The 11,211-nt window shown below is 44.0% G+C and overlaps 1 protein-coding gene across 1 annotated transcript; it reads right to left on the bottom strand.

Moving 5' to 3' along the window:
- Positions 1 to 767: 767 nt before the first annotated feature.
- On the bottom strand, positions 768 to 9,664 carry LOC118082679 (transmembrane protein 247-like). The gene is given in 5 exon segments (XM_035110492.2): positions 768 to 971; positions 2,760 to 3,155; positions 4,223 to 4,506; positions 6,989 to 7,078; positions 9,556 to 9,664. Coding segments are annotated over 5 exon segments (1,083 nt in total).
- Positions 9,665 to 11,211: the final 1,547 nt, after the last annotated feature.

Raw genomic sequence — 11,211 nt, 5'->3', positions numbered from 1 at the left:
CTGATGGAGGCACCGCCGTTGCTAAGGTCACTTAATTGCTTTTGCTAAATGATTAGAAGGAAGGAATGTGAGGCATTTCCTGTGTTTTCCCTGCTGAAGGGATTAACTGTCTCTCAACAGGTGCAGTTTGCCATGAGAACGATATGTACAAGAAAAAGCAAGTGATGTCTCATGGCTTTAACAGCTATGCGGCTGGAACAAAGTAAGTATTTTCTAGAATGGAAATCCAATTATGGGAATGCTTTACCTATCATAGAATCGTAGAGTTGGAAGGGACCTCAAGGGTCACTAGTCCATCCCCCTGCAATGCAGGAATATGTTGATATTCTGCCTGCCAGGCATATAACTGGAGTGTCTTGTGTCTCCCCCTGCCCAGCCCTTTACAAACATGTCCAGGGCCCTGCTTCCTCTACCCCCCTTTTCAAAGGAAAAAATGTGCAAATATAATCAGTTTTGTTTTTTGTTTAATTCTAGGCCAATTTATTAACATCAATAACTGTGACAGGCTCAGGTGGTATGGTTGCAATGGATGAGCCTATAACTGAATAGGAAAGGAAAACAACAACACTCAGGAGCAACATTTGACAGAGAGAACTACCAGTGCAATTAGACAGCCAAGCCAAATGTTGCATTCAGCGCATGTGTTTGAAAAGGGGGAAATTCTAAAGAGGAGGGAAGGAAAGGCGATAGAACGGAGATACATAAACATCAGGGAGGTGCTTGCCTTCTTTATTATCTGCTGTCTAGAGTCTGCTGCTGTTTCATGATTAGACTCTCCTACTTCTGTAATCCAGTAAAATCTTCTTGAAAATGAAACACAGCAAAATAACAAAGCAGAATATGTCGTGTTTCATAATAAAATAGAAAGCCAGCTCCCTGGCTGTGTAAATAAAGTGGATAAAGATGAAGCAGAAAAAAAATAGAGCATACTCGTTCTGGGGTTGAAGGAGTTCGTGGAGCTGTTGTCCAATCTGTGGGAGGGGGGGGACAGGGGGAGAGAAAAAAAGGTGTCTGTTAACAAAACGCTCCCTATGATCAGCTACCCAAACAGCCTGCAATACCATAAACACGTTCCCATTGAACCCAGAGGGCCTTGCATCTTCCTAGACATTGTAAATGTACTCAACTTATTGGATTGATGGTGCCTGGAGTCCCACAACTTCCATGGTACCCATCATAGAGTAGACACAGGCTGTGGGGCTGAATGTGATGTGTGGATGCAAAAGAACCTAAGAAGAGTCCTGCTGAAGGTCCGTCTACTCCAGCACCGCCGTTTCCCGTAGCGGCCAATCAAATGCCTCCATGAAGTCTATAAGCAACAGCCCTTTTTAGAAGCTGGAGCAAGGAGTTGTCTACTAGGGATGGCTAGTTCTATCAACATTTTTAGGTTATTTTTAAATATTTTCTTATTCCACTAGCCATTTGGAAGTTTGTGGGGTTGTTGTTGTTGTTGTTGTTTAGTCGTTTAGTCGTGTGCGACTCTTCGTGACCCCATGGACCAGAGCACGCCAGGCACTCCTGTCTTGCACTGCCTCCCGCAATTTGGTCAAACTCATGTTCGTAGCTTCGACTGGGTTAAATAAATTTCCAGCTGCTTCTGCTGTTTATGTTGCGATTTTGCGAGTGGTTTGAAACAGATCTCTGCTTGAGTATAAGGGATCTGATGGTCCTCAAGGTACCTTGGTCCCATGATGATGATGATGATTATACCTCCCATCTGATGATGATGATGCCTCCCATCAGACTGGGTTGCCCTATCCACTCTGGGCAGCTTCCAACAAATTAAAACACAGCAAGACATCAAACATTAAAAACTTCCCTATACAGGGCTGCCTTCAGATGTCTTCCAAAAGTCAGACAACACTTAACTCTGCAGGGATGACCCAGGAATGTGATAACATCACAAAAAAAGCATCTCAGGTAGGGGTGGAATGAATGGCTTGAAAAGGCACTTCCGGACAATTTTGGGGTGGGATTCAATCACACAGTTTCAAGCTGCACAATTAAAGCTAGGGGGTGAGAGAAGGGAACCTTAAACAACCCAGCCCAAATTAAACACTTTTAAAATCTTAGTGATTTCAGTCATTGCCGGATTTACATATAAGCTAAACAAGCTATAGCTTAGGGCCCCACTCTCATGTTGTGAACGGGATCGATTCCGGTGTCCTGTTCACAACATGAAAATGCCGCAACATGAAGCGCTGCATCTGCGCACGCGCGTGACGCAATGTGGCACTTCTGCGCATGCGCGCAGATTACTGACGCACCGAACCCGTCAGTAACCTGGTCTGGGATTTCCGGGTTCGGCGCGTCCGTAACCTGAAAAGACGCAACATGAAGCGAACGTATCATGAGGTATGACTGTAGTGCCGATCCCTCAGCTTCCTGCTCACGTCCTGTAACTTTTTTATATATAGCGCAAGCGTTCTGGTTTATTTCTTTCTTGCTTTTGTCATGCTGTAGTCCCTCCAGACTCAAGTGGCAGCACTGTGGGAACATCAGAGAACAAACTAGAGCAGGATAAAACCCACCACTTGGGAGCTGCCATTGTGTCAGTAGCAATCCACCTGCAGTAAAGAACCCTTCTGGAGGAGGCTGTATTTGTCAAAGGACGTGATTTGCATTTTACAGGCCTCCCCACAAGAGCAGGTAAGAGGCGAGCCAGAGTGAATGGGTCTCTGCATACAAGAGGGCTAGAAAAAGGCTTGCGATCCGGCATTACCACAACCTCCCTTCTTACCTCCCGGTATCCCCTTTACCTCCTTGGGTGGCGCCTGCTGCTGGCGCAGCTGCTCCATCTTCTCCTCATGCTGCCGCTGCCTCTCGTTCTCTTCGTGTTCGTATTTGAGCCTCGTCAGCTCAAACTCAATCCTCCTCTTCTCCAGCTCAGTCTCAATGGCTAACTCCAACCTGCTGCTCGACCACTCCGACTCTGCTCCTCTCACCACAATGCGGGGCACCTGCTCCTTGGCTCCTTGGCCGTCCTTCTCCTCTCTGTGCTCATCCTTCTCCTCTTTGGCAACCGCGTCTAATGGAAGAGGACTGCTGGTGGCTTCTAGCTGCCTTCTGGTCTCTGATGGTGTCCGTTGGTCTCCATTAGCAAGCGTATCAGTCACAATAGTGGGGATAGCTGGGGATCCTGAACTGTTGGCATCCTGAAACAGATTGCGGGTGGGGAAGGGAGAAGTCACACCTGCATTTCTGAGAAGACATCATCCATAAATATCATACCAGGGGGTGGGAAAGTTAAGGAAAAAAATTCAACTGGTTTGTCCAGGGATGGCTAGTTCTATCAGCGTTTTTAGGTTATTTTTAAAGCTTTTCTTATACCAACAGCCGTTTGGAAGTTTGTGAGGTTGGACCGGGTTAAATAAATTTCCAGCTGCTTCTGCTGTTTATGTTGCGATTTCGCGAGTGGTTTGAAACAGATCTCTGCTTGTGTATAAGGGATCACATGGCCCTTAAGGTACCTTTGTCTTATTATTATTATTATTATTATTATTATTATTATTATTATTATTATTATTTATTATACTACCTCCCATCTGATGATGATGATGCCTCCCATCTGACCCTATCCACTCTGGGCAGCTTCCAACAAATTCATAGCAAGACATTAAACATTAAAAACTTCCCTATACAGGGCTGCCTTCAGATGTCTTCCAAAAGTCAGACAGCTGTTTATTTCCTTGACATCTGATGGTGCTCTAGGGCTTTGTGAATTAACACAGGAACTTTGAAGCTTTCCCAGTAGCAAATTGGCAACCAGCACAGCTCTCTCTCTGCAGCAGAAATCACATTGCCAATAAATCTGCTCCCGTGAGGATTGTGACCACTGCATCCTGTACTAGGTGCAGCTTCCAGGCGAAATATAAGGGCAGCTTCACAGAGTGTGTTCCAGTAATCAAGTGTTATAAGAAGGGACCTTACGTGAGTCCTGATGAACAGATACTTCTCTATGAAATGAAAATGACCCCAGGAACCCCAACTGCAAGGAGAAACATCTCTTCTCTTCCCTTCTCTTCTCACACTTTGCTGAATGTGCAGCTGGGTCAAGGCCGTTTCCCCCACATGCCTCACAGCCCTCCAGACCTCATTGGTTGCAGATGTAGTGTCATGAGAAAAAGTGACCGCTGGATCTGTGTAATCGTCACCTCCCATCAAGAGGATGGGAGTTTAACTGGATTCCCAGAGTCAAGGAATCCCTGCCGTTGCCACTTACCATCCTTTCCTGATGCTTTTTCAAATCTTTAATTGGGGTTATCTGCACAGCAAACTCAATCTCGGTTTGCATCTCCTTGAACCCTACACTGCCTCCTTGGTAAGAATATTCAGACCCTTCCACATTGCTGGTGCGATCCAGATCTGCTTGAATCTCCTTGTCTGTTTGGTGCACAGATTCCGTCTCAAAGTTGGAGAAATCTGATGAGCAATGGGGTTCTCTGGATACTTCCTGTTATAAAACAGTTGGGGATTTAGGGCAGTTTATGTTTGTTTGTTTGTTTTCTATAATTTTGATTAAATTTTCTGTTTTACATGTTGGAATATTCATTTAAACAACCTTAAAATATCAATGACTTCCCTTCTCTTTTCATGGTTCATTTTGCATAACATTAATCCTTGTATATTTTATATAAACCAAACCATTCAATATTCCATTATTACATCCATCAAAACTTACAGTGTTGAATTCATCTTAATGCTGCCCACGTTTCCAAAAAAACACAATTTCCCTCCATATATTCAATAAACATCTTCCAATCTTCGTTAAACATATGTTCTTCTTGTTCTCTTATTCTATATGTTAGGTCTGCAAACTGCGCTTGTTCCATCAGTTTAAGTTGCCATTCTTCTTTAGTTGGGACTTCGCTCGTTTCCCATTTTGGGGCTTACGAAACGCAAACTGCAGTAGTGGCATACATAAATAACCTTTTAAAGCAGGTGATTTTTATTTGTTTTGCCCATTGTTACCTTCCTGATTCAGAGTTTGCCACTCAGCTGTTCTACAACGCCATCTTTCCCCCAATTTTGATACAGGGTTACACTATAAAGTGAGTCAGGATTGAATGAGTGTTTCACAGTTAGCCTCCTCCAAACCTCCCTGACTGCCACTGTTGATGGCAGGGAATATGCGCCACTCAGCATACTATAGCTCTCTATCACTTAAAAGGTATTGACTTGGGAACGTCTCCACCCCCATCGTTCAGCCCAGACACTGAGGTCCAGCTCCAAGGGCCTTCTTACTGTGAGAAGTGAAGTTACAGGGAACCAGGAAGAGGGCCTTCTCGGTAGTGGCACCTTCTCTGTGGAATGCCCTTCCACCAGATGTCAAGGAAATAAAGAGCTACACAACTTTTGGAAGACATCCAGAGGCAGCCCTGTATCCAAAAGCTTTTTTAATTTTGACATTTGCTGTGTTTTTATTTTGTTGGAAGCTGCCCAGAGTATTACTAGATCATGCCCTAAGTTCCTTCTCACCTGCCTTGAGCCCATCTCAGGTTTGCAAGTAAACATGATATTAGGAGTGGGCTACATTTTCCCCATTAAGGGCCACATCCCCTAAGGATAAATCTGTCAGGAGTCATAGGAGGAGAGTGGATGCAGCCTTGTCTTGTCCTCTCTGCCCAGAGGGCTGATGGGATATGAGCAGATTGCTCCTCCCAGAAGTCTGGATGGATCCCTTGCAAAGCTGGGAGATGTCTGTATCTTGCCCCCCCCTTACAACAGTGCTATTTTTCTGGAAAAAGAGTTGCCAGAACTTACCATGAACACCTCCCTTGTTCTCTTATAATGTCTATGGCACCCACCTGAGTTCCGACTGAAAATAAGCCCTGCTCCTTAGCATTACCTCCAAGATTTAGGCTTCACAAATGCAATCTGTCTAAATACATGCTTCCCTCCCAAAGAATCCCGAGAACTAATTCGTTAACGGTGTTGGGAGATGTAGCTCTGTGAGGGGGGGAACTACAGTTCCCATGATTCTTTGTGGTGGGGACCTTTAAATGTATGGCATGTGCTCAGCCTTAGAATCACTAGGGCAGATATGGGGGACCTTTGGCCCTCCAGATGTTGTTGAACTACTGCTCCCATCAGCCCTGACCAAGCATGACCAAGGGGTGATGGGAGTTGTAGTTCAACAGCATCTGGAGGGCCAAAGGTCCCTCACACGATCTTTACGCATCCTGAAACAGAAAGAACTTACTGGGATTTCTTACCATAGCAGATTTTGTACTGGGAAGCAGACACACACTGCTCAAATACTAGCCACAAGCTCTTTCCTAAACTGCCACAGTGATGTCAGAAAGTTCCGCACTGGGATGATGTCATAATTTTCCAGTTACCACAACAGTTAAGGCAAGTGTTGCTAAGAAGCCTTTGTGGATTGTCTGTTTTATTTTAAAAGAGTACTGGTAACATCATAAGTGGCCATATAGATAGATGGCCCAAGAAGGATGTATTCTGCTGCTCCTCCCACAGCACACACTGTAATCACAACATTTGTTTATTGATCTTATTCGACACTTTTAAAAAATGATAATAACTGAATCGACTTACAGGAAAAACCCCTCATACATTAAAACTAACACAAAACTAAAAGAGGGTGAAAGCCCCAATGTTTTATTCAAGTTGGCATCCTTGGAGAGGAGTGAGGTGACTGTCTCAGGCGAACGTTGCTGGGGGGCAGGGAGAGTTATCAAGGGGTCAGTGGCCCCAGTTGTAGATGCCACCTGGAGTGCCCTGTGCCTCCTAAGCGAGCCTGCTACCCTCAGGTGGAGCGAAGGTCACTGCTCTGGTGCTGATTCAGTGGCCAGTCTTGTTGCCTTCTGAACATGAAATGGCAGCGTCACCTTGTAGCCCACCTCAGCCAGGTACATTTCTTGGGTTAGACCTTATTCTGATGATCACCTGAGTGTTGCCCCGCCTGTGCAGGTGGGGTGGGAAGATTGGCATTGCTTATTCCACCACTCCTCCCCTTTGATTTGCTCACTGTTTTTCTTTCCAACGTATCTTCTCAGTATCTGCAAGTATCTGTCAGGCTGCTGCAGCCACATGCCTTCCAAAGCCACTATCGTGGAATCTGAGGGAGAGGAGAACACAGTCTTTCATTTCGTACATGCACACAAAAACTCATACCAATAACAAACTTAGTTGGTCTCTAAGGTGCTACTGGAAGGATTTTTTTTATTTTATTTCATTTCCTTATTTGCTGACATTTTATTTCCCTTCCCCCAGTAGAAAACTGCACTTCTTTGCAAAATAATACTCAGTGTGCCTGGTTATGGAAAGGGTTCGTGCTTCTGTGGATACACGCCTAATTGAAAAAACATTTTTAAATAACGCTCTGCAACCATAAATATTCCACTGAATTTACATACTGCGTTAATTGCAACGTATTACATTACCGTTGTTTCCAAAATTCAACACTAATCTGGTTTGAAAACAGTCACAAGAAGTGGGAGTAAGGACCTTGGATCTGAGCATCAACACTGGACACAGACTGGGCAGGAATACAGGTCTTTACCACTATACTGAGGTGGGTTGCATTTCGATTTAAATTAAAGTGATTGTTTCTGAATCGGCATCTGCTTGTTTATTTAGTATATCACACTCTTCCTTCCAAAGGACCACAGGATGACAACTAATGAGTGAAAAAAACAATTAAAAAAATCATAAAAACAATTCCAATGCAGGTGAAGATTAGAAAAGATATCAACTTCAATGACTTAATAAAAGAGGAAGGTCCTCAGTAGATCTACAAAATGCAAATTTATTCAATTGTGTAACCCTCTTGTGTCCCCCCCCTTTCTCTAGTGTGTGACTGACCACCCTAACTTTGTGGTCGCTATTCAGCCCATTCCACATGAGAGCTGTACCATGGCAGTTATGAATGAAACTTTGCTGCAGTAGCTAGGAATGCAACATCCAAGTTCAAAGGCAGTTTATACTTCTGATTAACAGATGCTGGATGCAAGCAAAAAAGGGAGTGGCTTCCTTCAACGAGGAGCTTCCCAGCATCATGATCTGACTGACTGCCACAGCAGATAGAAAGATTTTCCAGCTGACCAGAAATAAAAGTAGCAGGGCAGGGGATACACTCAGCCTGACTTTGTCCGGTGCAGAGACAAAGAGAAGTCTGACCTACAAAAATCTGCAAGTGAAGAAGCAGAGAAGAATGGTAACTTGGGAGCTTTTCCTGATCACACTGCTCTTAAAAAGGCACAGGTTGAAGTGCTAGACGACAAGAGGGCAACCCAGACTAACTTGGCAAAGTGTTCTGAGCTTGTGTGGCTGCTCACATCTTGATGTTGAAAAGGTCACCTCGCTTTGCATCAGGTTTCCAACAGAGGGTCTCAGGATCCGCTAAAGAACTTAGGTTTGCTGCTTCATGTGGAATGAGACCATTGGTCTCCTCTAGCCCAGCAGTCTGGGACTGACAGCAGCTCCCCGGGGTCTCAGGAAGGGATTTTCTCCATGGCCTTTTAAGCAAGAGATGCACTAGGGATTCAGCCTGGGGGCTTTTATGGGCCTGGGAGAGAAAATCAATTTAGTTCAAAGACGAATCAACCTAATTCACACTTCTTGAACCAAAACCTGAACCAAAACAAACCCTTCCAAATGCTCGCCTCTCTGAGTTTTGCAGTTCGGTTCTACAGTCAAGTAATGTGTGCAAAACAGCAAATGCTAGGACAAAGTGTACATAAAAATGCACAAAATTTACATCAAAATATTATATTAAGGGAAATGGCTTGCAAAAAATGTGTACAGGGAGGCCTGCTTGGTATCATCACTATTTCTTTTCAAGTGCCGAGCAAAAATGTTCATATACACCCATATCTTTAGATCTTAATTTTCTGGTTATCTTTTAGCAGGCTTGGATTTGTTTTGCGTGTGCGTTTGTAAATGGCTTTCAGTTTCACTTTTGAGGGAGAAACATAATAATTATAATGCACACAAAATTGCATTTCACCCTCAAATGCCAACAAATTTTCACAAGAGATTTTTTTAAAAAAAGAATTAGCAAACTAATATGAAAATGTAGAATTTACAAATTATTATATGTGTTAATGCGAATTGAAGTTAATTATTGTAGCTGGGGTATAAGGGATTTTATCAAAAAATGGATTGTATTTGGTTTGAGCAACAGTCTGGAGGCAGAATTAAAGGGAATAAGACCTTCAAGTACAGCACGTGGGAAGCCACCCAAAAGTTATAATTGGCTATGTAATTGATTTGTATTTGAACTGGTATTGCTATTTGGCAGGCATAGGCAACCTTGGCTCTCCAGATGTTTTGGAACTACAACTCCCATGATCCCTAACTAACAGGGCCAGTGGTCAGGGATCATGGGAGTTGTATTTCCATAACATCTGGAGAGCCAAGGTTGTCCATGCCTGCTATTTGGTGTTAATATAATATGGTGCATATTGGGTTTTTGTAATTGGAAAATTAATTTTAAAATATGTAATAAAAATAAAAAGGAAATGTGGAGAACTGGCCCTAAGACTGGGGGGAAATGAGAAACTGAAATTGACCGGATTCTCCCACGTGCTCTACAAATGAGCAGCTCGATGAACCCAGGCCAAATTCTTAGCAGCTGGATGTGTTTCTTGCCAGAGTCGCTTGGGAGGGTGAGGAAGAATCCGAGTGCGGAATCTTGTGACATCATCACGGCAGTTGGCCTGGAATGTGGATTTGCATGGCCTGGTTTTGCAAAGAGGGGCAGCTGGTGTCCGATTGAGGGGAAATTTGTATCTCTGCATGTGCCGTGGTTAAGATTCTTGCCTCCCTGAGCCGAATTTCGCCATGGTAAGATCCGTCACTCTGATTCCTTTGTCTTTTATTTTTATTTCATTCATATTGCACCTTTCTTCCCAAGCATCATACAATTATTTTTGTCTCCCTCCTGCATTTTATTCTCACAACAACCCTGTGTAATAGGCTGAGAAGTAGGGGCTGGCCCAAGCCCAGCCCAGTGATTTGAACCTGGGTCTCTCGCTCGCAAAGTGGGCTTAAGGACCAGTCAACAGGGTTGCTGAGACGATCCTTTTTTTAAAAAAAAAAGGGTAGGTTGGGGAGCAATGGATACCACCTTAAGCTTCATGCAGGAAAGGTGGGATATTAGCATTATAAATAAATAAATGTGCAATGAAAAGCAGAGTATTTTATCTAAATGCACCCTAGAAACACATTCAAGAATGCTGATGCAGTTTGTTTGTTTGAACAATTTATACAGCCATCTTCAAATATTGAAAGGGCTGCCACATGGAAGATGGAGCAAGCTTGTTTTCTCCTGCTCTGGAGAGTGGGACCCAAATTAGTGGCTTCAAGTTACAAGAAAGGAGATTCCGACTAAACATCAGCAAGAACTTTCTGAGAGTTAAGAGCTGCTTGACAATGGGGACAGACTCCCTCAGAAGGTTGTGGACTCTCCTTCCTTGCAGGTTTTTAGGCAAAGGTTGGAGGGCCACCTGTCATGGATGCTCTAGCTGAGATTCCTGCATTGCAGCGGGATTGGATTAGAAGTCAATTGGCCTCCTCTCTTCCTATCTTCTCCTTCATTGTGCTGAGGAGTGCTGCACTGAGGAGAAATGGTGGAAGCCACCCCCTCCCCCTGCTCCTGAATCTTCCCAGGAGCAGAAGACAATATAGATTTGAAACAGTGGTTTGCAGTGGGGCATAGTTCAGAAGGCAGAAGCTGGGAAATACTGGATGGGGAACAACAGCTAGGAGAAGAAACACTGGAAGAGAGAGGGTTAACAGATTCACAGTCATTGGACAGCATTTATCGACTCTTCTCAAGGTCAAGAAGAGCTCAGGAAGTCTCAGAACAGAAAGTGCAGAGGGTACAAGCTCAGATTACAAGACATAGAAGTTACGATGATTAATAGGGATGGAGGGGGTGTAAGCTTTAATTGCAAGCACCGCCACTCTGGGTAGACACTTTCTTTTGTCCTTTGCTGTGTTTATTAAAGAAACTGGTAAGAATTCCCTTTTGTTTGATCTGCTCATTTATGGCCACAGGGGAGGAAGCCAATTCCCAAAAGCCTGACACTCATGCATTAAAACCAGTTGAATTTTTTCCTTAACTTTCCCGCCCCCTGATGTGATCTTTGTGGATGATGTCTTCTCAGAAATGCATGTGTGACTTCTCCCTTCCCCACCCGCAATCTGTTTCAGGATGCCAAAGAGGAGAAGGATGAGCACAGAGAG

The sequence above is a fragment of the Zootoca vivipara genome, chromosome 3, assembly GCF_963506605.1.
Source record: "Zootoca vivipara chromosome 3, rZooViv1.1, whole genome shotgun sequence".
NCBI classification, from domain to species: domain Eukaryota; kingdom Metazoa; phylum Chordata; class Lepidosauria; order Squamata; family Lacertidae; genus Zootoca; species Zootoca vivipara.
This window is presented reverse-complemented; position numbering and strand designations above follow the sequence as displayed.